The sequence below is a fragment of the Xiphophorus maculatus genome, chromosome 7, assembly GCF_002775205.1.
Source record: "Xiphophorus maculatus strain JP 163 A chromosome 7, X_maculatus-5.0-male, whole genome shotgun sequence".
In the NCBI taxonomy this organism is placed as follows: domain Eukaryota; kingdom Metazoa; phylum Chordata; class Actinopteri; order Cyprinodontiformes; family Poeciliidae; genus Xiphophorus; species Xiphophorus maculatus.
Window position 1 is genome coordinate 13,096,898 of NC_036449.1, and position 25,736 is coordinate 13,122,633.

The following is a 25,736-nucleotide window of genomic DNA, read 5'->3' on the forward strand; positions in this document are numbered from 1 at the left end:
GGTGGAATTTGTTTGTGCAGTGGATGGAGCTGGGAAATCCCCGCTGAGCCCAAATGAGTTGCAGAAGTCAGCTTTAATTTGCTAACAGGGCAACATTTCATCCACAGACACATCTTAATGTGCACACTTACTCTCTAAAAGGAAGTGGACAAAGTTATCAATAACCTTTAAGTGAAATCCCTTTCTAATTGTCTGGACAGAGGTCGCAGGCCAACAAGATGATCCGGTGAGGGTCATTTAACTGGTCATGATGGGATGCCATTGGACAATCTGATTTAAGGAAGGTCAGTTCTCTTTATTATGCAATGAAGGGAGTTTATAGAGAAGTTGTCTGAAACAATAACATGTTGGTGAACTTCAAAATGTGCCAGGGCTTAAAGAAAACCATCTGTGCTTGGAATGGGTCCTTTCAAGTAACGCATGATAATGAATTTTACATGTGTGTTGTTGATTTTCTTTGAACCATAGCAGACATTCTGACTCTTTGGGTTTATTACTGTGTAAAAATTTCTGCTCAGAACAGAAATTGAATAGAATACAAATATCTTTTATTGCCTCACAGTGGGGGAAATTCAGGTGTACCAGCAGTAAAGTGAACGTCAAATAGAAATATATATATTAATACTCAAGTGGAGTATAAATCTATCTGCCCTATCAATGCATCCATCCACCTATCCGGGGGGGATAATTATAGCTTCCTTTCAGATTTTTTGCATTTACAAGCACACATACACCCAAACACAGTACTAAGCAACAACACCTGGGAAAATTTATAAAAGGATTTTCTCACGCCATACCAAATAGTTTACTGGATTCGGTTCAGATGGAGATAGACAGACGGATATCAGATGGGTGTGGCAGAGGATTAGATGTTAGTGCCAGGTGAGACATATTAGAACAGGTATGGGTTTTTGAATCCCTGCTTTCATACATTAAAATGCCTAAATGAATGTGTCTGCCTGTAGTGTCCACTGCCTTCATATGCAATTCCACTTGATTCTCATCTCTCAGTGCTCTGTCTGGGTTTTCTCCCATTGTCTTTGATTTCTCATGTTGAATTTCAACCGGGCCAATCACGGAACAGAAGAAGAAGTTTGTAAATGATGATGTTAATTTTCTGAGCTGTTTTAGAAATGTAGTCTGCCTGTAGTTTTTTTTCAGTGGCAGCAGAGGAAGTGAACGAAGCCATTCAGTCTGTGTTGGCCACATTTCCAAATATTGAAATATTTAACATCTGAGCATCTCATTCAGCTCGGCATTTCTCTCTTTACAATGGGGACGGTGGTTAAGAGCGCAGAGAAAATCCGTCAAGCTTCATAGGGTCGAAATGGTGTATTATATTCCTCATGGCCAAACCTTTATTGATTGGATAAAGTTTAAATCTTGAACACAGTCCACGCCACCAGGAAACAATCGTTTGTCAATAGCTGAGAGCCCAGACCCTCTGTACATAGTAAAGCGTAAGGGAAGGGGGCCGATCTTTACCAGTTTAGTAATAAACACTAGCTGTCAAGAAAATGAAAGAGGGGAAAACAATAATGAGAAACAGAGAAATCATTTGTGGATTTTATGAGAGAAAAACTAGGTGGGCTGGGTCTGGTTCAGTCTGCATTACTGTCCACTGTCCACAGGTTTTCACATTTGTTTATTTACTCAGTGATTCTTGTAACCCAGTTGTTTTTCTTTTGCTAAAGCCAGATAAGTAACATTGCTTAAAAATAATAGCTGTGTATTGTGTTTGTTAACATAACATCCAATTATTTATTCATTATTATCCTTAAACTATTTCCTTGTTAACCTCTTCCCCTGCGCCTAGAAGTTGTCATCTCTTGTATTTTCCCATAATAAAACAAACACCATTAATCTTGCAAAACAAATACGAATCTGCAGACTTTCACTGTGCCTGGATTTAATCTTGTTTACATCCATTGCATGTATGTGGTTTTAATTAGAGCAGGTATGGGCGGAGTCCATGTTTGTGAGAACATCTTTGTGTACAATAATCTGCTATTGGTTTCAGAAGCCTTCAGCTGCATCTGTGCTGTGGATAATTACCTGCTGCCAGCCGCAGAGCTGAACATGTTTTACATTAAACTAATCGGAGCTGTTAAAGTGCTGTTCAACAGATTTGTTTTATTGCCGGATGAAAATATATTAGCTTTCAGATCCAATAGCCTCATCTTGGTCCCATCAGGAATCTCACTGGATAACTACAGAATCTAACACAGAGTCAGCCAGAGGCATAAGCAGTCTGTGCAGCGATGGAGAAGTTAAAATTATGCATACAAGTATGATTTATTATTCCATTAATTTAAAATAAAATAAAACTGGAATTTGACATATTTGAAATTCATCTCTAGAGTTTGTTAGCTTAGGAGACGCATTTAGCCTACAGAACATTTTATTTTATATCACCTATAAAAACACAATATTGCCTTTTTGGACATAAGTTGGAATGAGATTAAAAAAGGGCTATTTTTTAATTTAAAAGCTAGTTTTTTGCCTTTAATTGGACACTGTTGATCCATCCACAGTGAACACTACTGACCACTGGAGATTCACACAAGGACCCTGCAGGGACCAAGCACCAGTGGTTAGTATGTGCTTGATATATAGGTTTTAATTAGAGCAGTTGTGAGAGAGGACAGACTAGAGTAAAAGATTGCATGGCTCTAATTGGTTATCCATGAACCCTTTAGAGGAGTTTAGAAGTGAGAACATATATGATGTTTCAGTCAGTAACTCCAAAAACACATGTCCAGGAGGAAATGATAAAAACTGACATGAAGGTAATTGTTTTGTGTGAATCTTTTCTATAGTATTGGTATAAAAGGACACTAGTTGGAGCAACTGGTATTTAGAAATCTAGAGTTATAAAAGACAGAAAAAATTAAGACTAGAAATACAAATATTACACTCTGCATGTATTTGTTTTCATACTTATTTCAGAGCTAGAAAATGTAATACTTCTCCATGTTTGTTCAGACTGTGTCAACACTTGTGTAAACAGAGTGGCTGTTGTTTTGGACTACGGTAGCTCAGCGTTTTCTGCACGTTTTGTTTTCTTTAGTACTTTGGTTATTCAGTCAACAAACATGCAGGTTAGGTTAAATGGGGGTCTAGCATGACCTCATGAGTGTTTCTCACTACACATGGTTGCTTGTACAGATTGTGCAGATGGTGTAATAGGAAGCTTTTAAGGTGGCTGCAGAATTACACAAACCTTCATCTCTAGTTAAGCATGAGTGTTGCTATAGGTTAAAGCCATCCTCACCAGTTCCTCTTGATATAGGTTTTGTATTTCATTCTCTGTTTGGTTTGGCTTCCATTTGATTTGGTTTAACCACAGAAGCTATTAGGTAAGTAGGAACACATTAGCAGTTGTTTTAGATAGATCACATATTACTGATTTCTGACCTATCTGTAAGTCAGCTCTATTAAAAAAAAAATCCTTCTTAAAGACTTTGCTTATAAAATCAAGTTTGTTTCTTGTATCATTAAACAAAGCCAGATTTGTTTTATGATCTCAACAAGATTTGTTGTTTGATCTCCTTTGCTGGATGCAGCTACCCACACATAGACACGCACACACACATGCATGTTTGTTTACAGAGCCACTTGGACCAGAACCCTTGTCTTCCAAGTATGGCAGTCAGACAGAAAAATCCCCTCCTCCGCTGCTATTCTCTCTCCCCTGGCCTCAGACCCAGAGAAGGCCAGGAATGTTAGGGTGGCACAGTTCATCCAGCGCTGACCAAAAAAAAAAAAGATCAATCACCCTCTGCTATGCTTTTACTGTTTCTGTTTTCCTCCATTTTAGTCTTTATATATGTTAAGAAAATATGCAATTAGTTTTACTTATGAGCAAAAGCAAAGAAAGGTTGTATATTATATAGTTAAACTTGTGGTATTGCTGTCAGGATCTTGGGTTGTTTTGGGGTTTGTTTATTAGTCTCTTTCTTTGATTAGATCGGTCTTGTTTCTGTTTTACTTTAGTTCAGCCCTTCCTCAGTGATTCTGATTATATTTATTTCTTCTGTCTAGTTATTCTTTGTTACTCTGGTTATGTTTCTTAGGTCTAGTTATTCTTTAGCGTTAGATTCATTTCCTACTTCCTTACTCTCTCTCTCTCCCCTCACACCTGCAACTTGCTTCTAATCAGCCATCTCTTCCTGTTCAGTAATTGACCTTCCCAGTATATATATATACAACTCATTCTCAGTTCCTCCTTGCTGGTTCCCCTGTTGTCTTGTCCTGAGTTTTGCCTCCCTGTGTCTCTGTGATTTTTGTAAGTTTTGTTCCTCTTTTTCCATTCATCATCTTCTCTATGTCTCTGCCGCTCTGCATTTGGGTCCTCTTATCTACACATCATGATGATTGCAGTCATAATACGGTTTAATCCCCAACAAATGTCCCATTTGTCTTTCCCTAACGAGTCCTGCTGCTATGTTGGGACCTACAGACATTTATATGGTAAAGCTATCCTAATAGTCTCCATATGGAAGCTATAATCTGTGGCTTAATGCAGTCAGTACATTTATATGGATGACTTCAACAAGCCAAACATGTATGTTAGTGCTGTAAATTGGCTGTGACGGAGCAGGATCCCATTTTGTGGCTCATAATGGTGATTCAGTAGATTGCCTTGTAATTGTCTTTCAGGAATTTTATCTGCGCCTGAGAGAAGACGGGAGCCTGTTAGCGCCACTTTGGCACATGTAAGAAGAAGAAAATGTGCTGTGTAACTGGACTTGTTACTGCAGTCAGTCTGCAAGAGGACCCAGATGTTTCTGTAAAAGTTCAGATATGTTAACAACTTAGCAAGGTTGCACAATGTTTACTGTTGGGACACAGAACTAAAATCTCATCGGATGTCATCAAATGTAATTAGATGAGCCAACTTGAGAACCCAAACAGCCAAACGCCCAAAACACAGCGCAAAAATATAAACACAAAAACTGAGTGAAGCAATAATATGGCTAACCTCGCAAGGCAAATCTGTATTTAGAGGGATTGTGACAGTCTAGATTGCAGGAATGTTTTAAATTTAGTTTTGTCCCCCTCCTATAGTATGGATCCACGCCTATCAAATGCAGCTTTCATGTAAAGCTTAGACAGAAACAGACTTGGAGAATTTTGGAATTTGGAGTTCCAAAATGTTGAAATTTTGGAACATTTAAACGTGAACCTGAACCTTTTCAAATACATCAAGTTACAAACACAGAATGTTGGTGTGTTTTAATGGAAATGAATGTGACTGACCATAAATTTCAATCACATATTTCTAAAGTGGAAGGACAATTATTTGTATTTTCCACAGGGTTTCCTTTGGGCATCTCTGTAAAGGGGGCTGAGTACAGACAATTTGAAAACCATATACAATTGTCCAAATTATACCAATTATTAAAATAGCCCAATGAAATGCATTAAAGTTTCCAGTAACAATGCATCAAACAGCACTGTAAGTACAGCCTACTCTATAAAAATCAGTGGGTCTGCTAATAAAAAAGCATGCAACTATTCTGTTAGGACTGATCTGGAAAAATCTGGCTTACCCTTTGACTGCGTGACACAAGGAAGCCTATTGTGTGGATGCTACAGTGGAGTTGCGTGAAGAATCTCTGGCATGCTCAGCAGCAGTTAAAATGTGCGGCTGATTTATTTGCCTTATTTATCAGTGAAATCCGTATCAGTGTGGAAGGAAGGCTCCTCGACTCTTTGAGCAGTGGAGATAACAGAGAGAATAGCAAAAACTCCATTCCAGAATGCCAGGCTTAAGTAACAATAAAGCATGTCTAATTTTTTCTTTTCACTGTTTCAGACAGATCCTAAGATCTTTGCCTTCATATGTGTGGTTTGGAGCTGCGTGTTGACTTCAGCAGTGGTACGAGGTTGTAGCATGAGGAATGTGCTGGGAATGTGGTGTTGATTTAATGCAAAACCTGCTGAAGACACTGGCCAGATGTTTGTGTGATCTTCTGCTTCCTTTAACATGGTGCAAGAGATGCAGGCAAACAGCTCCAGCTGTTGTGCTGCATGTACAGTCCGTTTGGAGCAGCTGCTGGGATGGGAATGGTTCTGCCCTCCTGTGGGAAAAAAAAAAAAAAAACGAGAGTGGAAACATGTTAAGTAAACTAACAATTGCACTCAGGGAAAATGAAGGGAACTTATTTGTACCGTTATGGGATGTTAGCTGTTGCTCCTGATGAGTAATTTTAGCCGCTCTGGAAAGAACAGAAGATCTGAGTCATACAACGAAAAAATAAAGAAAGACCAAATTTAATGGCTTATTCTCCTGAGAAAGAATTAGAACTAGATATTTTACACCTTACACTTCATTGTTAGTAACTTATGAACAGGAAATCTGGTCTGTGGGTAGCTACAACCGCAAACTATTTTAATTAGTGTGAGAATATTGTTTCTTTCTCCTCTGTGAGTAAAATTGTGGAGTGTTTTGTAGCTTTAGAAGTACTGAGTCACACGTACTTTCTAGGTTAAACAGTTTGCCATTTAAATTGTGCAACATGTTTTTGCGTAGTACCGTACGCGGTCTGGAAAGTTTCAAAGTACAAACTAAACACCACAGAGAGGTTTTTTTTTTCACCAAAGAATACACTCAAATGTTATTATTATACAGTAGTATTCTTGTATAATAACTGTGTATGGGCTAAGATGTGAATGTTGGGGTGTTTTTACACCTTTTAAAACAGAGTTTATCCTTTCTTATATGATGTTTTAAAGGGATTATCATAATGGTTGAACTCGGGTTCTGTCAAAAGTATATAGGTAGTTAGTATCTTTCCTGTAATCGATAGCATGTGTCTTTATTTTATAAAAATCCAGATAATTTGATAGCTAGCTAGATCAAGAGAGCCCATGAGAAAGGTGACCTTCTATTGTCTTAATACTAATAATTAATGTCTTGTACTGGGAAAAGTGAAGCATTTTGAGTCAGATTAACTGCTTGATGCAGTCTATGTATTGATTTATTCAGATGTAATTTTGTTTATGTTTAAGGCTCTGCTACCATGAAATACACAATCTTTCCCTCTCCCTGCTCCTGTACAACATGACAGCATAAAAAACTCCCAAAAATCCTGTTATAAACCTTTAACAAACCCCCACTTTAAAAAAGCCTGACCCCATACATGTACAAAACCCATGGAGCCTCTATTTCTCCATGTTCTCTTAGGGGCTCCGTAAAAACCTAAAACAAAGTATTTCAAGCAAGTGAAAAATGAGAGTACAATGAAAATGCACATATACTTTTTTTTTTTACATTAAAACATGTGGAACTGATCCAGTGGGTCATGAGCTTTTATTTCAGTGTAAAGCAAGCTATTTAATATAGATAAAAGCCAGAAGTAAGATATTTCCTTGCCAAAATTCTCATGGCTTGAACCTTTCTTAGAAAATGTCAGTTCTAGTTTAACTGCAATGCATGATTGTTTGATTAGAGGAAAAAACTGCAAAATTAAAGTTGTCAGTGGCTCGTTTGATTACCAAGCTTTTAAAACTTGAACACTAGCAGCTGAAGTCCATCTGTTAAGCTTAAAGTAGATTTTAAAGAAAGATCTATAGCAAAACCTGATTAAAGTCGAATATGTGCCTTGACCTTCTAGTCTTCCTTCTGTCTTAAATTTACTGCATTTACCACATTTCTAATTAGCATCTGATTTAATAAGGCCCAGTCCGTCAGTCAGTCAGTCAGTCAGTCAGTCAGTCAGTCAGTCAGTCAGTCAGTCAGTCCTGATTTTCATTTGGACTGACATGTTTCCTGACTTCATGTCAGCATCTTTCGACCAGTACTCCCTGCAGACTGACACCTCTTATCTCCAGAGCAAACATTACTCATCACTTCCTCTCCAGGGATTGTCTCAACTGTTGCTTTCTGTCCTATGATGTCAGACGTATCAACAGGCTGTTGATCAAACATCTTTTCGGAAGATTCTTCATCACATGTGATCTGCAGCGCCTCTGACACACATCCGCAATCAGAGACTTCTTTCTGCAACATTTTAGTCTGTGAGCGTGCCACAGATACAGCTACACCCACTCCTCTATCTATTTGCTGTCGGCCCTTTTAGTATCTATAACATTGTCTTTTAAAACAAACTTTCAGCTCGGTGTTTCCCTGCCAGCTCCAGCCACAGTAAACAATCACAAACACTGTCATATACACACAGTCATGATAAGGCACTGTTTTGTGCAGCATCCAGCAAATGTAAGCAACCTGCCAACACTCGCCATGGTGATTTTCACAGTTTGGAGACATCCAGACGACCTGCCATCCTGACTCGGCTGTGAAACAAACACTTGTCTGGGAACACGTGAGGTCATCTGCTGCAGAGGTTTACTGGATCTGATACAGAGCTCACTGTCTCACCAGCCACTGAATACTCACTGTGGACATTAACATTCATTGCTGCTGGGCCTGAGCTTTGAGTCTGTTTGCTCTGGGGAAGATCATGTTGCCTGAGCAGAGTCATATCATCTTCATTTTCCTACTTTCTCACCGCCTCCAGTTCCGATGTTCCTGCACAAATGACGGCATCTTTAAAAAAATATATTTCAGAAAAAGCTTTGAGGACTTTCACATTAAATGTACTTATAGTTTCTCACTATTCTGTTCTACAAAGCAGAATAGTTAAATGTTGCTGGGATTCAAACCAGGACATTTTTGCTGCAATGCAGCCAACTGTACCCCCATCCAGCTGAATGTCATAATCAGAGTTAATTATTATTTGATGAGAGAGCAGTATGACTTAGGGGTGGAAATGTTGAGATGGCTGACATCATTAATGAATAGAAATGAGACAAAAATGCTGGAATGAGAGGAAATCCAATCAGATTTATTTGTACTCATTTAGAAAGGTCAGGTAAGCTGGAAATTAATCTTAAGTGGTTGGATGTCAGAGATGAGGTGGAAGTCACAAGTAAAAATCTAAATGTAGAAGCCCTTAAAAATTACACCATGACTTCAGATTATAGCTAAATAAATCTACAGTAATTTCAGTTTGTAATAGATAAATTGTGACATAATGTGACTAAATCACATTTCGTTCTTAATGTGATTTAAAATAAAATCACATTTTATTTGAATGGCTAGTTTCTCTTTATAAATGAAAACACCCGAAAACAGCTTCTTTTATTTACTATGCTTATTTTCTATATTTACCTAATTTTAAAATCAGTTTGAGTTCAAATATTAAAGACTTAAAAACAGAAGAAATAATTGGTAAACATTTTTTCATAGCACTGCATGTGTAAGTTTATCAAGTATAAACTTAAATATACATTAATGTAATTTAAACGGTTAATTTTTTGCTCTTGTAGGACACACATGTCCCAGTAAAGATGTAACAAATTAGTTTCCTGACAATTAATTGGCTCTATCTGACAGATACAGGTCCTCCAGAACCTGTGGAGGAAAGTTGAACAACACAAAGTTTCTGATGCACACATAACAGAAAAGTCCACAGAGTCCACATGCATGTAAAAACATTTCTGTCCTAGCTTTTAATCTCCATATGAACTAGTTATCGCATTTAAGCCACCCCTGCCCTTCAGCATTGTAGCTTCTTTATTTACCTGAGGAATTGCGTGATAAGATCCACTTTAAATCTCCTTAAAAATATGACTCAGAACCCAAATCACACCGATCTAATCTACGATTCCAAGAGTCATGAACAAGACATGCGTTTTGTGCAGATGTCCTATGAGCCTTTGAGCCTTCGCGATCCAGCTGCTGTTTGGGTTTGTGAAGAAGATGTGTAAAGGATGAAGATGGGGGGATATCAAAGAAAGCCATTGTTCTTATCTACCTGCAGATTAGCAAGCTCTGCTTAGAGATCCAGCAGACATCACAGAGTGGGGTGAGGATGGGGAGGCCCCTGCCACACACTCCATCATGCAGGCATGTCTGCTTAGTTTAGCTGAGTCTGATCAAACAGCAGGACTTTTTACTGGTGTGACAGAGTTTTCCAAAATAAAACCCACATGTTCCGCTTTCACACAGTCAGTATTTGTTTCCCCACTCTCTCCATCGTGGCTTTAGTTTGCTCTGAAGCAGGTGTTTTCTAGGTTGTCCTGCAGGATGACTGGAAAAACGAAGCAATTAGGTAACTGGAAGCGGGGAGGTGAGATTCGAGTGAGTGAGAAGTGTTTTAAAGAGCTGGATTTGAGAAAACACAAATGTTGTAGGGCACATGCGTGCAGTAAAACAAGGAGAACAAGTGCACTGGGATAGGCTGCAAACTTTGCTGTGGGATTGCTGTGGCTCTGCATGCTTTACAGGCCTGCATATTGATTCAACTAGCAGGTATGCTAGACTGCAGCAGCAATTATAAGTAACTGAGTTGGAAGTTAAGGTGTAATAAACCATCGGGTGAAATTCTGCATGTTTCCCCAGGTTGGAAAGTCGATGAGTTATTGTTATTATTATTAGAAGAGTTGTTTATTTGTCTGTGAGAACTGGAGAGAGGCAGAAATACATGTGGCGAGAGGAGCTGTGTACTTTTCTTCCCAATCGTGCAGAGCCTCCCCTCGCTCTGACAGCATCTTGGCTGGAAGCCTTACACGTGAGTCTGGCAACAGCTGGAAGAGGGAGAGTAAAAGGAAGAGAACAGCAATGTGGAAAGACAGAGCCAAGACAGTACAGGCCAGTTCCCAGGCTCCGGCCTCCAGAGACCACAGAGGAAAGGAAGCAGGGTGGGTGTTGGAGGGCGGTGGAAGGTAGAAACCAGCTGCATTCAAGCCCTTCTGGCTACATGTAGGTGATTCCTTGCGTGGGCTTTAGTGGTGACAAGGTGAGAAATGAAACCCACAAGAGATAAAATGAATCAACCTGTAAATTTAGTAATAAATTCCTCACTTTTTAGGTGAAAAAGTTTGGTTCATTTCCTTTCCTCTAGTGATCTCCATATTCTGTGATAGAAAATTTGTATTAAACATAATTAATATGGTTCATTAAATATCTGGCTGAACAAACATATTCCAATCAACAGCAGATCATAAAAGCTAAAAGGGATTCATAACATGCCTCTACTGCCCTCATGTGGCCAAAATGCGCTTTTTCCTCTAGCGTTGAAATTTTATTTGTTTCTTTTTATTTTCAGGGTTGTGGAGCTTCATGTGGAAAATGTGACTGCAGTGGAGTGAAGGGAGCCAAGGTAAGACTTTCATGTTTACCTGTTTATTATTGTGGTATTTCACCTGCATGCTTCTTGCAAATTTATTATTATCCCTGTGCTTTTTCACATTTTGTCACAACCACAAGCTTCAATACATTTTGCTGCAGTGCGTAACTTTCAAGTGCAAAGAAAATACTATAAAGGGTCTTAAATATTTTGAGAAATAAGAAACATCTTAAGTCCTGTTTGCAGCTTCCCGCAAGCCATGGAGGAGACACATAAAACAAGCAGCTCTGGTCAGATGAAAATAAATAAATCACACAACAAAACTTTGTGAGAGTTTAAAACCAAAGTTGAACCTATAGGTAAACCTGCAGTGGGTTTGGATGCGGAACAGAGAGCCAGACGCGAACAGAGATCAGTTTCAATTAGAGCATGTCGGCGCACACAGCTGGGTTACAGGTCTTAATCCCATCATATGGAGGGAAGCTTACAGTTACAGACACACAGAGGCCACAACACACCAGTGAGCTGTTCTTCTGTCAGCACTCTGAGATTAGTGATAATCATTAAACAGGAACATAAAAGAAGGATATCAGCTCAATAGGTCAGAGGAAGTTTGTTTGAAATACATTTTCCCTTTAGACACTGCAAAGGTTGCTACAGATTTTCCTTTAATTACTTTTAATGAGAGTATTCAGTTCCTTTTGTGAAAGATTAAAATAGAAACTGATCCATAAGCACAGTAAGGGTGTGCTTAATGATCTGTTGATATGTTCCTAATTATGTTATGATGTTATATTTATGTTTTTATGCTGCCAGGGTATTAGCCAGGAGTTAGAGAAGTCTACTGATTCAACGTTGTAGAAGTTCAGCTGATTTACTCAGTAAATGAGCTCCTTCTGCTTTAGAGGAGCTGCACACTATTGTTCTTTTATCAGATCCCTGCAGAGTGTTTTAGTCTCTTGGTTTTTCAGATTCAAACAACAGCAGAAGCCAAACATCACTGCACAAAAAATCCTCACATCGCTTTGTTTTTTGTGGAGTTCAGCCAGTCGCTGTGATCTCAAAGCCCCTCTGTGTTTTTAAATCCACCGAAAGGCGTCGACATGTGATTGTTTCTAACAGTGATGTCATTTCTTCCTTTTGTTGTACAAATGTAGTTACCATGGTAACACAGAGGTAATCCACACGGGTGCAATGTTTCTCTTGACTGATGCAAGCCTGGTGTTGTGGGAATCAACCCTAAAATAATAGCTTTAACATGAATGTTTTCCTCTGGCTTTTTAAAAAAATAGTCTTACCTTAGGATGATGCTGCCATCTGGTGTCTCACAGTGGGATAGCTCTAAGTCAGTTCAGGAGGTCACTGTCTGGATAAATCCATCCAGCAATTTTCAGTATCCATTCATCCTTACATGAATCAGTGAGGGAGATCCAAGGTACATCCTGAACAGGTCGCCAGGACATCACAGGGCTAAATAAATAAGTAAAAACACACATAAAACAAGACACTATTAAGAATACAAGAATTTAGCTGTCATTATAAGAAAGAGTATCAGTAAAATAGATGTTTTAAGAAACTCAGAGGGAGTTCATAAAGCAAAGCTATTTCCTCCATTTTTCTCAGCTGCTTTGCTTCCACTATGTGCTTTATTTCATGAATCAGATTCCACTAAATGCATGAAATCACATCTGTTACTGATTGGGACAATTTGCAATCAGATTCCTTAAATAGGGAAAACATTCATTTTCTTCAATATTTACATTTTATTAGACCAGATTAAGCTTTTTTTCAAACCTTTAAACATATCTGTCTGGAAGAATTAGGTTGGAAATTTTCTCCAAATTCATCAGTGATGTTGCACATTTTTGTAGACAGTGGCATAATGCATTCATTTAGATGCTTAATTTAGGGATAGAAAGCATTAATTGTGATTATATAGGTTTTTGCTTTTAAAGGTTTTACAAGTAGTCTAGAATTAAGCTCTACTGACTATCGCTATGTTTATTCCATCCCGTCAACTGTATTTAAAAAGGGAAATAAGACTGCATGGTGCAGAGCCATCCTCTGCATCTTGTTTTAGAATAAGCAAGATGTGCAAACACAGACCACCATTGAATTTGACCCTTAGAGACTGAGTTGTTCTCACAACTTCAACAAAAACTGTGAGGTTGCACTGACTGAACTGTCTGATCTCATTCAGTCACATGTTCTGTGTTTTATCTCCTTTTATTGTAAACAAAGTTTAGTGATGACAACATGTATTTTCTGCTCTCTTGTCATGTTTATCACAGGGTGAGCGTGGATTTCCTGGCCTTCAGGGTAATATGGGATTCCCAGGAATGCAGGGGCATGAGGGCCCTCCTGGGCCAATGGGCCCCAAGGTAGATGAACATGTTCAGTAACGCCCATTTAAAAGTAAACTGCTTGTTTTAGTGTTTTTTTTTTAAATTGTTGAAATAAAAAAAAGTTCACCAAATCTCCAAAACTTGTGCTAAAAATTCAACTTCACCAAAATATCCAATTCATTCATAAAAGAAGCCAAACTTTTGCCATTCTTGTTTTAAAGTAGCAAAGCATAAGTTCTTGTCTTTATAAATCAAAGATCTGTGTTCAAACAGCTCATATTATTGTTTTTTTTATTTATTTGCTCTTATGTGTGTTCTCATTCATACATATTTGCAAGTGGGGTGCACAGAAGTGAATATGCGCAGCATTTTACAGTGAATTATTTATGCTGCTTTTATATATATTTTCCTTGTTGTTGCTGTTGTAATAAAACTAATTGCTCATATGGCACATTTTCATTATATACGTATACACATTTTAAATTTTTTTATGGACATTTTTAGCTCTTAAATAAATAAATATTTTAAAACTAATCATTCTATAATTTATTCCACAGGGAGATTTAGGAGCACCTGGAGCTCCGGGACTAAAAGGAGTGCGAGTGAGTAATTACCCATCCGTTACAAAAAAGACGCCACTCAAACCTAATTTTTTCCATAAATCTTCTAGCTCTAGTTTTGTATTAACCGGACATGCTTGGTATTTTACAGGGTCCTCCTGGTCTGCCAGGGTTTCCAGGGAACCCAGGGCTACCAGTAAGTACATTTTGTCTGGCAACCTGCCCCACATGCTGAAATAATTCAGTCAATTGATGGAAGAACGCTTCCATCAATGGATTTTATCAACTAAATATTATACACGTGTTGTAGTCCACTTTGAATGTTAGATGGTATTTATGTGGACTACTTTTGGTGACTTGATTATTAACTATTAACTAACCATACAGGGCCTCAATGGAAACGACGGTCCGCCAGGTGCGCCTGGAATCCCAGGATGCAATGGGACCAAAGTAAGCTACATCTTTTTCTCCTAGATTTTGAAGAACATTGTTGCTTTGAGGATTTTGGACACTCTTTGCATGTTTATGTTGTTCTCATAACTGTTATTTTTAATTGCTGATGGTCTGATGTCTGTGTTTCAGGGCGAAAGAGGAATGGACGGCATTAATGGTTTTCCAGGACTTCCAGGGCCGCCTGTAAGCAACCAGCGATTGTTCTGTACTCACCAGAGAACAATCGCCTTAATCAGACAGACTTAGTTTTTATTGCTGTCTATGCTAATAAGCCTCTTTTATTTCTTCTTCTGTCTTTCAGGGCCTCCCAGGTCTGGAAGGAATGAAAGTAAGTTCATAGAGCTTTCATATTTTTGCCGTGGATCGTTTCCTAAATCTTCCGTTGTAATAACATGCTGATGACCTAATGTCTTTTACAGGGAGATCCTGGTGGTGTGATTGGGATTATCCCCCTTAAAGGAGACAGAGGGGTTCCTGGCTCACCTGGACGACCTGTTAGTACTACATAGCGTTTGTTTGAGGACATGCATACCTTAAGTAATGTAATACCGTCTGTCCTCCATTTTGTCTCTCTCCCCCAGGGGCCACCTGGAATCTTTGGACCAATTGGACCTCCGGGACCCAGAGGATACCCAGGACTTAAAGTGAGTCCAAAACAAGTCAAAGCATCAATAAAAACTCAATATCTCCTGACAGACTCATTTTTTAACTACCTTTAACTGATTCACAGGGGGATTCTGGACCTCCCGGCCCTCCAGGAGAGAAAGTAAGATCAGTCACCGTCATTCTTCAGTGTGGTTGTTTGACTACGTTTTATCAGTAACTTTGTTTTTATTTGTCTCCAGGGTGACAGGTTGGCCTTTGTGAGTGAAAAAGGAGATAAGGTGAGAGCTTTGTAAGAGTTTGACAGGATTTTTAGATGCATTTATGTTCTTGTGTCGTTTTCCTACATCCATTCTGCAAACATAGCAAGGATATCTTAAATACAAAGTCACTGTAGACCTACTTGAAAAAATATTAAAAGCAATTTTTTTTTCTTTTTATTCAATTGTTACAGTATGTTTATCCTCAACAGCAAAAAATGTTTAAGGGTTGAGATACATGACAGTTTGGCAATGCATTATTTGTGTTATTTACTTATTTGTATTATTTATTTATTTGTATTATTACGCATTATTTGTACTGAAAGTCGTGTTGTTTAGGGCAGAGTGTGGCACAACGTCATAGCAGAGATCACAACAGTGGAGGCCAGTTTTATCTGTGGTTCAGTCGAATCCCAATCTTTGGACATTTGCTTGTTTCCTGTCCAATTACTGTGAATGACGGCCACTCTCACCATCAAAGTTTAACTATACATGTGCAGTATTTTTTAATATGGTACAATTTTTTATCTGTCACAGTCTGAGTCACAGTATGGAGTCTCATTCCAGCAATACTGGCATCCTCACCAAAGACTATTGTTGTCAGGAATATTGCATGGTGGCATGGTGGCCAACAGAAAACGATTGCAGATTGGGCCCCAAAAAAGATTTAAAAAAAAAACCACACATCTGAATTTGGTCCGTTTATAGGTGTGCCCCTCTTTACTGTCCACAATGACTTTCTTAATCTAAATCATTCCTCCCCCCCCCCCCCCCCATGTCTAACAAAGCATATTAAGTATTATGTGTTTTGATAGGTATAAATGTAGCTTTTTTTTTTTCATTAAAATTGCTTTTACCCTTGACAGTTTTAGTGACTTGATATGTATTTGCAGGGTGAACGAGGACTCAGAGGCCCACCTGGGCCCCCTGGACCACCTGAAGAAGTTATAGGACAGACCACAGTTCTTGTACCGGGACCACGGGTGATCATGCAGTGCTTCAAAGATTAAATAGAAAAAAACAAACAAACAAAAAAACAGTTTACAATATGTGTTATTAATTATCGTCTGTTCGCTTTATGTTCCCATAGGGGGAGAAAGGACTGAAGGGTGACAGAGGCGAGAAAGTTAGTATTTTATCATCATATGATGTGGCATGAGATTTGTAATAGAGAAAGAGTGTTTTCTCTCGTTAATCTGTAATAAATCTCTTGATTTCTTTTCTTTTTTTTTTTTTAGGGCTTCTGTCTCCCTCATCAGAAAGGAATCAAAGGTGAACAAGGCCCACCTGGACCAAGAGTGAGTTTCTGTCAATCTTATCTACAAAATAGCTAGTAACTAAACAAGAAATTAATTTATGTTTTATCCTCCCAGAGGATTTATTTATTATTTTATGGTAAAATTAAACAACAAATTTTATGTCTGTGTTTAGGGTAAACCTGGTAAAGATGGAGAGTTTGGGATAAAGGTAATGGTGATATTTATTATCTATCTGCAAAGCTCTCCAACAGGAGCTTTCTTTAATCGTTTTTATCTATACTTAATGTGCAACCTATTCTCCTGCAGGGAGAAAAAGGTTCCTCAGGAGTTCCTGGATTCCCTGGTTTGTCGGTAACAACTCAAAGCTTAAAGGCTTTCATATTCTAATTCTAATTAAAATGACATTTCATGTATGTTAAACAGACTGACGAAACACAGGCTAATTTTTTTTCATCTGGTTTTAGGGAGAGAAAGGAGAAAAAGGACCACCGGGTTATGTAAGGAATTCCTCTCAATTGTGTTTTTACGTTTTTGATTCATTAAGTTTCTTTATGTAGTGCCAGTTCACAACAAATGCCATTTCGCAGCACTCTACAATCAAAAACTATTGCAATTTGCAAATAAATATAGATATATAGATACTACTACTACTACTACTACTAATCATAATAATAATTCAATCATTTAGACAGATTTAATGTCAATTACATTCAGTAACCAAGACAACTTTAAGCTTTAGACATCTGACACTGATCAATGAAGACCGGAGCAGATGCCGACATGGCCGCTGAATGATCAGTGCTCTCGTAGAAATTTAGTATAAAACTTTGAAAGTCTGATTTAATCTCTCCACTGTAGGCTGAAGGTCCACCTGGCCCTCCTGGCCCACCTGGTCTCCCAGGGAAATCGGGAGAAAAAGGTACAGATATGTTATTATTTTCTGACAAATACTTGTGTTTTTAGTTTTAGCAAGAGCATCTTGTTCCACAAGCTTTCAGACACGTGCGATCACTCCGAACATCATCTATGGTTTTCATTTATTTCTCAATTCTAATCTTCAGGTTTTCCTGGCCCTCAGGGAGAGGCTGGCCCACCAGGTAAAATATGATGGGTAGACAATTGTTGTGAGCAGTGATGCTGTACTTCATTTGAGTGCATTTTACTTTTCTAATTTTCTTTAATATTTCGTGTAACTTGGATTGACTCTGTGAAATTAGCTTTAAGCAAACAGAGGCAGTTCATAATAGAAGCCTATTAAATAATGCAGGATTTCAGATACTTTAAGGAAATCCTGGGATTAGAATGTTGCTGCTTTGGAGTTATTAGCAAATTTGTCACCATGTTTATGTTGAAGGGGACGTTTTATGTAAAGTAAAAACAGCCCAAAACACCTAGGCGTCTTTTGGCAATAATTTTCAGAATGTAACGTCACAAATCAGCAGGCTCTACCTCTCACCTAGCAAGCAACAACAGTGAAGCGAAGCCCAGCCCGTTACCTAGCAACCCTGGCAAAACCCAACTCGTCACCTAGCAACCCCAACAGAGCTGCTGGAAAAGAAAAGTGTTTTGTTATCGACTTCCATCCATAATAAATCACTCGCTGCATTCTTGTTGGTTGAACAGGAGGCTCTTTTTCAAACATGTATAACTGTGTAATAGCCCATCTGTTTGCATCCATTTTCATGTGCGAGTGTAAAATTTGAGTTGGGGGGGCGTGGCCAGATTTAAAGTGACAAGAGGCTCTAAGCATCTTGTTTTGAAAGGAACTCGAAACTGGCAGAACTGAGCCTTCTTAACTAAAATCTCATTAACTAGGAAGGATTTTATCAAAAATGTAATTAACATGTTTTGTATAGCCCCATCTTAACATAATAGGCCACCTTTAAATCATATATTCAGAGGGAGTTTTGGAGACAATAACTGAAATCTTTACCTATGAGGCTAAATTCCCATTTAGTTGACGCCTCTTCGCACACATCAGCTCAAAACTTTGAAGGGAGTAAAAAAAAAAAAATCGTAGAAATTTGTGAATTGTGAGAATAGCCTTTTGTTCTCTAATTTTACTTTTGTGCATCGCAGGCCGCTTCATCGAGGGTGCCCGTGGAGAACCTGGGAAGAAAGGAGAAACGGGTGAGAAAGGTGACAGCGGCAGAGATGGAGAATCTCTTGCTGGGCCACCGGGAAGACCAGGGCCCGTCGGACCCCCGGGGCCACCAGGATTAGCACGTAGGTCTAAGTAATGCTTTAATTTACTTAATTGCACCTCCACAAAATGTTTTGATCATTAAACCCATCTAACGGCGTATGTTGCCTTCCTAGCTGACCCTGAAGAGTGTAATATGGAGAAAGGAAACCCTGGTCCACCTGGATCTCCTGGATTATCAGGGGAGGAGGGACAAAAAGGTAAGGACAGCAGTAATGTTACTCCAGATCTATTAAAATCAAGAAATAAATACATTTATCTCTATAAAACAACAGTATTTATGTGTTTGGTGACATTCAGCACTCCTGCTGCTTGACTTTATAACCTCGTTTAGTCATACCACAGATTATTAAGTTACGCTCCTTTGCCTAATTCCAGGTGATAAAGGAGAAGCTTGTGTTAGTTGTGATGGTCAACCTGGACCACCTGGCCCTGCAGGCGTTAAAGGAGAGCAAGGTAGGTGTAGTCTGGAGCTGCATATACGCAAGAAAGCAGTTCCACAAAAATGTCCACATTTCAGTGTAAAACTTCTGCTTACAGTTGAACATTTGTTAATTGTTGGTGAGCATGTAAATTTCATCACACTTAGTAAATATGAACGATCTTGAAAAAAATCATTCATTTCGGTAACTGAATTACATGGATTACATTTAAAGCCTTTATTTCTGTTAATTATAAAATATTTTTGCTTACAGCTAATTTATAGACTAATAAAAAGTAGTTACTAAAGAAAACATAAATATGGACTTAATGAGAAGTATGTTTTATTCCTGCTTTTAATCTGACAAATGATCCTCCTCAGAGCACCTATTCTAATTTCATGAATATGTTTATACTGCATAGACACAATTGTTGTCGATTTGGAACAAAAAGGAGCAGTTATACAGTTATTTTGGTTGCATACAGTAGTATGTGGCTCATTTAAATAAAAAAGTATAAGTACAAGACTGTTTTCATACATAACTGCACTTAGCTTTTGTCTAATAGGATGTTTGCAAACTAGTGTCTGACTTTAAAGTTTTCCGTGTGATGAAGCACACGCTGCGGGAGTTTTGAACTCAACATCCCATTTTATTTGACAGGACCACCAGGCGCAGTTGGAGGTAAAGGAGAAAAGGGTCGCTCTGGGCTACCTGGAGAACCTGGAACACCTGTGAGTATAAAATGGCGTCTGCATATCAGCAACGTAACAGATGGACAAATCCAAAGAGAGAAGACGGTTCAGAATGAATATTCAAGTGATGTCAGTATCTAAACTGATAGTATGTACTGTATACTTTTTTGTGCAGGGTTCTTCAGGATCTCCTGGACTGATGGGGGCTCCTGGTGCTGTAGGGGAACCTGGAGACATTTTCATAGCACCTGGTTATAAAGGGGAGAAAGGTGTTTCTGGACGTCCTGGATTACAGGGACAACCTGGCAGGGAAGGACAGCCAGGGAGAGACGGACTCCCGGGTCAACCGGGCCTCAAAGGAGAACCTGTGAGTGCATTAAAACAGTAAATACACACCGTTAAATAGTCTCATGAATTCCTTCGTCAGTAAATTCTGATTATTTTACCATTCATGGTATTCAAGGAGCACAATGCAAAATAATCTCATACTTTATTAAAGTTTAAACATTAATAATTAATTTCATAATACCTTAGGTTACTGATAGCAATGTTATTGAAGTAATGAAGTAAGTACATGACTAGACAAATCCTCAAAAAGAGAAGAAATTTGTGAAGATTTACAAGACAAGCAAAAGATGGACCATGCATGTCTTGAAAACAGAATCTGATAAACGTTTAATTTGGATTTATTTGAAAGAATTATAATTTTTTTTAATGGCAAAGTGTTTCTTTTAATTTCTTTTCTTTTATGTCTTCGAGGCCAAAGAAGGCATTAAAGGTGAACGTGGCCCAGACGGTGACCCCGGCCTCATGGGGCCTCCTGGAGAAAGGGGCCCCCCTGGTGTTCCAGGGTTTGGCCGGCCAGGTGGTCCAGGAGAGAAAGGAAGTCAGGGACAGCCAGGCCGTCCAGGAAGTCCAGGACAGCCCGGTAACCATAGAAACGATCTATTCAAACCCAATTGTCCAATTTCTGCAGCGTTTTACTGAACGTTTTGCTTTATAATAGGTCTGAAAGGAGAGCCAGGTAAAGGTATTAGCACTCCGGGACCCCCGGGGCAGCCTGGACCAAGGGGAGCTAGTGGCTTCCCTGGACTTCAAGGTCAGTAACAGCATTGTCATCATCATCACCATTCATCTGAAGTCATTCTGTGTCGATATCAATGTGCTTTCTTCATATCTGAGTCTCGGATTCTAATCCAGTCCCTGAACTTTGTTAAATTTATCGTGAAAAATGTCTTTCTTGTAGGTGACAGAGGTGAAACAGGTGTCCAAGGTCTGCCAGGCTTTCCTGGAGTAAAGGGAGAACAAGGACCACCTGGAATCGGCTTTCCTGGCCCAGCGGGTGTCAAAGGTGAGTCTCGTGACCCAAAAACCAAAAAAAAAACAAAAAAAACCCCAACAGTACACTAAAAGTATTTATACTGATCACGTCCACTTTGGGAATTGAAAAAGGAGCCCAGAGAAAATGTGTTGTATGTGTTTGTAGGTATCAGTGGAATCCCTGGAGCCCCAGGACTCCCTGGAGAGCCAGGGAGACCAGGACAGGACGGCTCAACTGGAAAAGCTGGTCCACCTGGACAAAAGGTGTGTATTTGTCGACATGTGTTTGTGTTGCATCCAGTGCTGTTCATAAACTCTGGGTAAAGATGTGGACAAGACGGTTTGCTGTAGTTCCCTAAAACTGGGCAAAGTAAAAATAATTTAAGAAATCCATGCAGAGATTTTTTTTTTTTACACTTAATCTGAAAGCTAAACCTGATTTATCTGGATCTGTTGATAAGCAGCTCCAGTTATGTTTTTTTTTTTTGACTGTAACTAGAAAGACGTTTAAGTGAGCAGCTACGTATGTTTTATTACCGGTATGATCAGAGTTTTAACGCCGGGTTTTCTTGTTTTCCACATGTTGAAACGTGACGTATGGAAATTAGCCTCCTCTTCATGTCGTGTGTTTTACTACAGGGGGGAAAGTGATTTATTTCAAACTACAAGTTCCTTGACACACACTGATCCATTTTGAAAAAAGTGAAGCGTCAATTACAGATATGCTTCATTTACATTTATTTTAATGGAGCAGTTAGGAGGCCAAGGATTCTGAATAATAATGGAAGTGATTATTATAAAAAACAAACAAACAAACAAACAAACCAAATATTTATCATTCTGGTCAGATTTGAATATTCTTTTGGAATTGAATTAATCTAATTAAATGAAAGAAACGTAGTGGTAAAAAAAGAAAGGTGCTGTAAGGGACACATTAGGCACTAAGATTATACGGTAAGACATGTGAAAAGGTAAAAGAATTGTGCACTAAACCTAAAAATAAAATCAATCATCCTACTAAAATTGTGCTGTAAAACAATTCACAAGTACTTCATCCATATTTTTTTTTAGCTGAAACAATATTCCTGGAGATTTTTTCTTGTCCTGATATAAAACTACTTGTAGATATCTGACAGTTTTCCAACCATTTCAGGGTGAGCCTGGACGGGGTCTTCCAGGACCGAAAGGTGCGCAGGGCCACCAAGGAGTCACAGGCTTTCCCGGAGATAAGGGTGGCATGGGACTCCCAGGTATTCCCGGCTCAGAAGGACACACAGGTCCTCCGGGACCTCAGGGAGTTAAAGGTAACAAGATGTGGAAACTCTTCAGTTAAACTTGATTACATTTTCTGAATTTTGTGAACCAACTATCATTAAACTATTTCATCTGATTACAAAAAGGTGACGTCGGACCTCCGGGACCACCCGGTCAGGTCGGCCAATCGGGTGCTCCGGGGAAAGGTTTGCCTGGACCACAAGGACCTCAAGGACCACGTGGAGAAACAGGACCTCATGGTAAGCACAAATGTAGCACATAGTTTTTTTTTTTTTTCATGAAAGGTATTTTGTCATTTTACAGTTGAAAAAAACAAACATTTTGTTTGAATTTTGAACTCTGTCAGAGTGAGAATAATTTATGATCCTGGAAAAACATTCTAAAATACAATCCTTCAAATAAGTTCGCTCCTATATAAGCCTAAATGTGAGCTTGCAATAGGTGTCTTCAGCTTTGATGCATGTTTATGATCTTGAAAAGTGTAAAGGAAAAAAAAAATGCATATGCTTTCTACAGGGAGAGAAGGTATAAAAGGAGAAAAGGGCCATCCTGGCTCTCCAGGCCTCGATATGCCGGGACCTCAGGGAGACAAAGGAGCCGCTGGCTTCCCAGGAGACCCCGGTACCAAAGGACTGCCGGGTCTGCCAGGCGTACCCGGCCGAGACGGGTTAATAGGGTACCAAGGTGAGAGAATCAACCAAAAGTGCACTCAGAGCTAATACATCTTGAAAATGTTATTTTTCCAACTTATTTACGCAAACATCGGCTTTGCTATGACTTCGTTCTCAAATGTGCATTTGGGACAGTCGCATCTAATCTCATGTAAGCATTTCTTCCTCTTGGTCTAATCTATTAGCTTCAAACTTAAAATCTGGAAACATGTTTCGGTGTACAACCAGCAGACTGAGACTCGTCAGATTTTTGGCTGTTTTTTATGTGGCTTTAATTGCAGTACCAGCAGTGGCCAGCAGGAAGGAACTCCAGCAGATTTATTTACGCTTCAATTATTAAATGCTAAGTTATGCTGTTTGGATTTTGATATTTCATCTCCAAAACTCTTCATTCTCCTGCCCCGTGCTGGCCAGCTGGATGTTCTGGCTTAGCCTAAATGTACCTGTAGCTTAGCCATTAAGCTTCTTCGAAATATTAGTTTTTCTTTCAACTAGTAATAACTAGTTACATAAAATGACTGTTATGATTAAAAACACCAGCTATGATCCTTTTATATATGTGTACGAAAAGCATCTTCAACTCATTTAAGAATCCGTCAACAGTTGTGGCTTTTCAAGACTGTTTGTCCTGTAACTGCTGTAGGTTCCAAAGGTGAAATGGGGGTTATGGGAATTCCAGGAACGCCGGGATTCCCAGGACCACCCGGGCAACCTGGGTCGCCTGGTCTGAGAGGTGAGGCATACGGAATAATGACTCTAAGCGAGTTACCGGTCCCTGTTTTGGTTTCCTCAGCAGTAATCCTGTGTGACATTTCGTCCTAGGGGATCCTGGTGTTACTGGACCGAGAGGAGAGTCTGGGAAAGAAGGAGAGAAAGGTGAAAGGGGAGAGGAGGGTCCGCCAGGTCCTCCAGGAAACCTCACTCAAACTGACATGGAGCATATGAAAGGGGAAAAGGGAGACATTGGAGACCCAGGTATATACTCGGCAATGGAGGCATTGATCTTTTGCTGTTATTTTTCTTTTCCTATTTTAACGTAAATTCTCCACCGGCAAGGTGACCGCGGTTCTGCCGGAGAGAGGGGCCACCCTGGCATTCGAGGAGAACAGGGAATGGCTGGCAAAGACGGTGAACCTGGATCACCTGGCCAGCCAGGTAGCTTAGACAACTCAACTTGAGTTCATTTTAATTGCAATAGTTTTGAGATGCGGGCGTCTACATGTGGGTGTTTGTGTTTTGCGTCTGTTTCTCAGGTCAGAAAGGAGATCCCGGTTTTCCTGGAGATCCTGGTACCATGGGACCTCCAGGGCCAAAAGGCGGCGTAGGGGAGATGGGAATACCAGGTAAATGCATTGATAAAACACCTAAAATGTTTATTTATAATGTTCATAATGGTTATTTTTGCACAGGTACAACAGCACCAAATGTTTCAAGAAATGTCTTAACGAGACTCCATGATGTTGTAAGATCTCTGAAATTGAGTTCACCAAGGAAACCCTCCAGAAGATCTTAAACATATGTTTACATTGATAACCACATTAACATGAACTCATTTGTGAAAAATGTAAATTTTATAAAAAGTTTGGTACATCTAGAATTCCTATCAACTGATATCATTAAATTGTAACAACGTATTGCAAGCAAAAGTTGGCTGCAGCACGGTGGGCTACACTTCTACACAAACCAATGCTTCACGAGTCATTTGTTTTACTTTTATGTGTGGTTGTGCAGGTCCAGTTGGTCCAAAAGGTTCCAAAGGAGACATCGGTACAGCGGGTCATCCTGGGTTCAGAGGCACAGATGGTGAAAAAGGAGACCCGGGACTACCTGGCGAGCCGGGTATTGGTGTCCCTGGATTTCCAGGAGACAAGGTAACCCACCGGATGAAACCATCGTACACCGAGTTCTTTGACGTGACAAGAGTTGATCTGAACAAGCCCAAACTTGTCAGCACCACAGAACAATGTCTTTCCTGACATAATAATGAAACTTTGAAATGTACAAAGTAGTGTTCATTTAAATTTTGTGGAGATTTTAGTAAAACTTACTAATGTCATCTGACCTTTTTCACACCGTGTCAGGCTACAAGCAAACGTCCGTGTTTTGTGTTGAGATTTTATGTGTTAGACAACAAAGTGCTATTGTAATCCTTAAGTGGAGAAAAACAAGTTGCAGGATTTTTACCATTTCTCACAGAAAATTTTCTGAAAAGTCTAGCGCCTTTTGATTTATGCCCTCTCTTACTTTTGCACCCCAAAATAAACTCCAGCGTGACTATTTGACGAAAAAATGTTGCCTATTATATTGAATAGATTCCAACTGTGTGCAGTTGTTCTGTGAAGGCCTCTGTGGCCGTTTTTAAAGATCAGTAGATGACAAGCAGCTTCATGGACAAACAGAACAAAGATATCAGACATAAAGTAATGCAGGGCTAGGGCATATAAACAATATTCCAGTATTGGAATATGGTTACATTTGGATTAATGTATAAGGATTGAAAACTTTATTGAGAGGACCGCACCAGAATTTTCTTCA

General features: G+C 39.2%; 1 protein-coding gene across 1 annotated transcript in view; it reads left to right on the forward strand.

Annotated features, from left to right (window-relative positions):
• The window catches only part of col4a1 (collagen type IV alpha 1 chain), a 42,562-nt gene that overhangs the window by 10,254 nt on the left and 6,572 nt on the right, over window positions 1-25,736 (forward strand). The window contains exons 2-37 of the mRNA XM_005798133.2: window positions 11,118-11,171; window positions 13,430-13,519; window positions 14,041-14,085; window positions 14,195-14,239; window positions 14,431-14,493; window positions 14,626-14,679; window positions 14,798-14,824; window positions 14,916-14,990; window positions 15,078-15,140; window positions 15,227-15,262; window positions 15,342-15,380; window positions 16,253-16,342; window positions 16,450-16,485; window positions 16,598-16,657; window positions 16,791-16,826; window positions 16,925-16,969; window positions 17,083-17,115; window positions 17,477-17,537; window positions 17,680-17,715; window positions 18,698-18,844; window positions 18,938-19,021; window positions 19,200-19,277; window positions 19,904-19,974; window positions 20,111-20,302; window positions 20,695-20,863; window positions 20,942-21,034; window positions 21,182-21,286; window positions 21,422-21,519; window positions 22,409-22,559; window positions 22,656-22,769; window positions 23,047-23,214; window positions 23,845-23,934; window positions 24,024-24,176; window positions 24,258-24,356; window positions 24,455-24,544; window positions 24,933-25,072. Coding sequence (XP_005798190.1) covers window positions 11,118-11,171; window positions 13,430-13,519; window positions 14,041-14,085; window positions 14,195-14,239; window positions 14,431-14,493; window positions 14,626-14,679; window positions 14,798-14,824; window positions 14,916-14,990; window positions 15,078-15,140; window positions 15,227-15,262; window positions 15,342-15,380; window positions 16,253-16,342; window positions 16,450-16,485; window positions 16,598-16,657; window positions 16,791-16,826; window positions 16,925-16,969; window positions 17,083-17,115; window positions 17,477-17,537; window positions 17,680-17,715; window positions 18,698-18,844; window positions 18,938-19,021; window positions 19,200-19,277; window positions 19,904-19,974; window positions 20,111-20,302; window positions 20,695-20,863; window positions 20,942-21,034; window positions 21,182-21,286; window positions 21,422-21,519; window positions 22,409-22,559; window positions 22,656-22,769; window positions 23,047-23,214; window positions 23,845-23,934; window positions 24,024-24,176; window positions 24,258-24,356; window positions 24,455-24,544; window positions 24,933-25,072 — 3,030 coding nt within the window. The remainder of the gene's footprint in view (window positions 1-11,117; window positions 11,172-13,429; window positions 13,520-14,040; window positions 14,086-14,194; window positions 14,240-14,430; window positions 14,494-14,625; window positions 14,680-14,797; window positions 14,825-14,915; window positions 14,991-15,077; window positions 15,141-15,226; window positions 15,263-15,341; window positions 15,381-16,252; window positions 16,343-16,449; window positions 16,486-16,597; window positions 16,658-16,790; window positions 16,827-16,924; window positions 16,970-17,082; window positions 17,116-17,476; window positions 17,538-17,679; window positions 17,716-18,697; window positions 18,845-18,937; window positions 19,022-19,199; window positions 19,278-19,903; window positions 19,975-20,110; window positions 20,303-20,694; window positions 20,864-20,941; window positions 21,035-21,181; window positions 21,287-21,421; window positions 21,520-22,408; window positions 22,560-22,655; window positions 22,770-23,046; window positions 23,215-23,844; window positions 23,935-24,023; window positions 24,177-24,257; window positions 24,357-24,454; window positions 24,545-24,932; window positions 25,073-25,736) is intronic.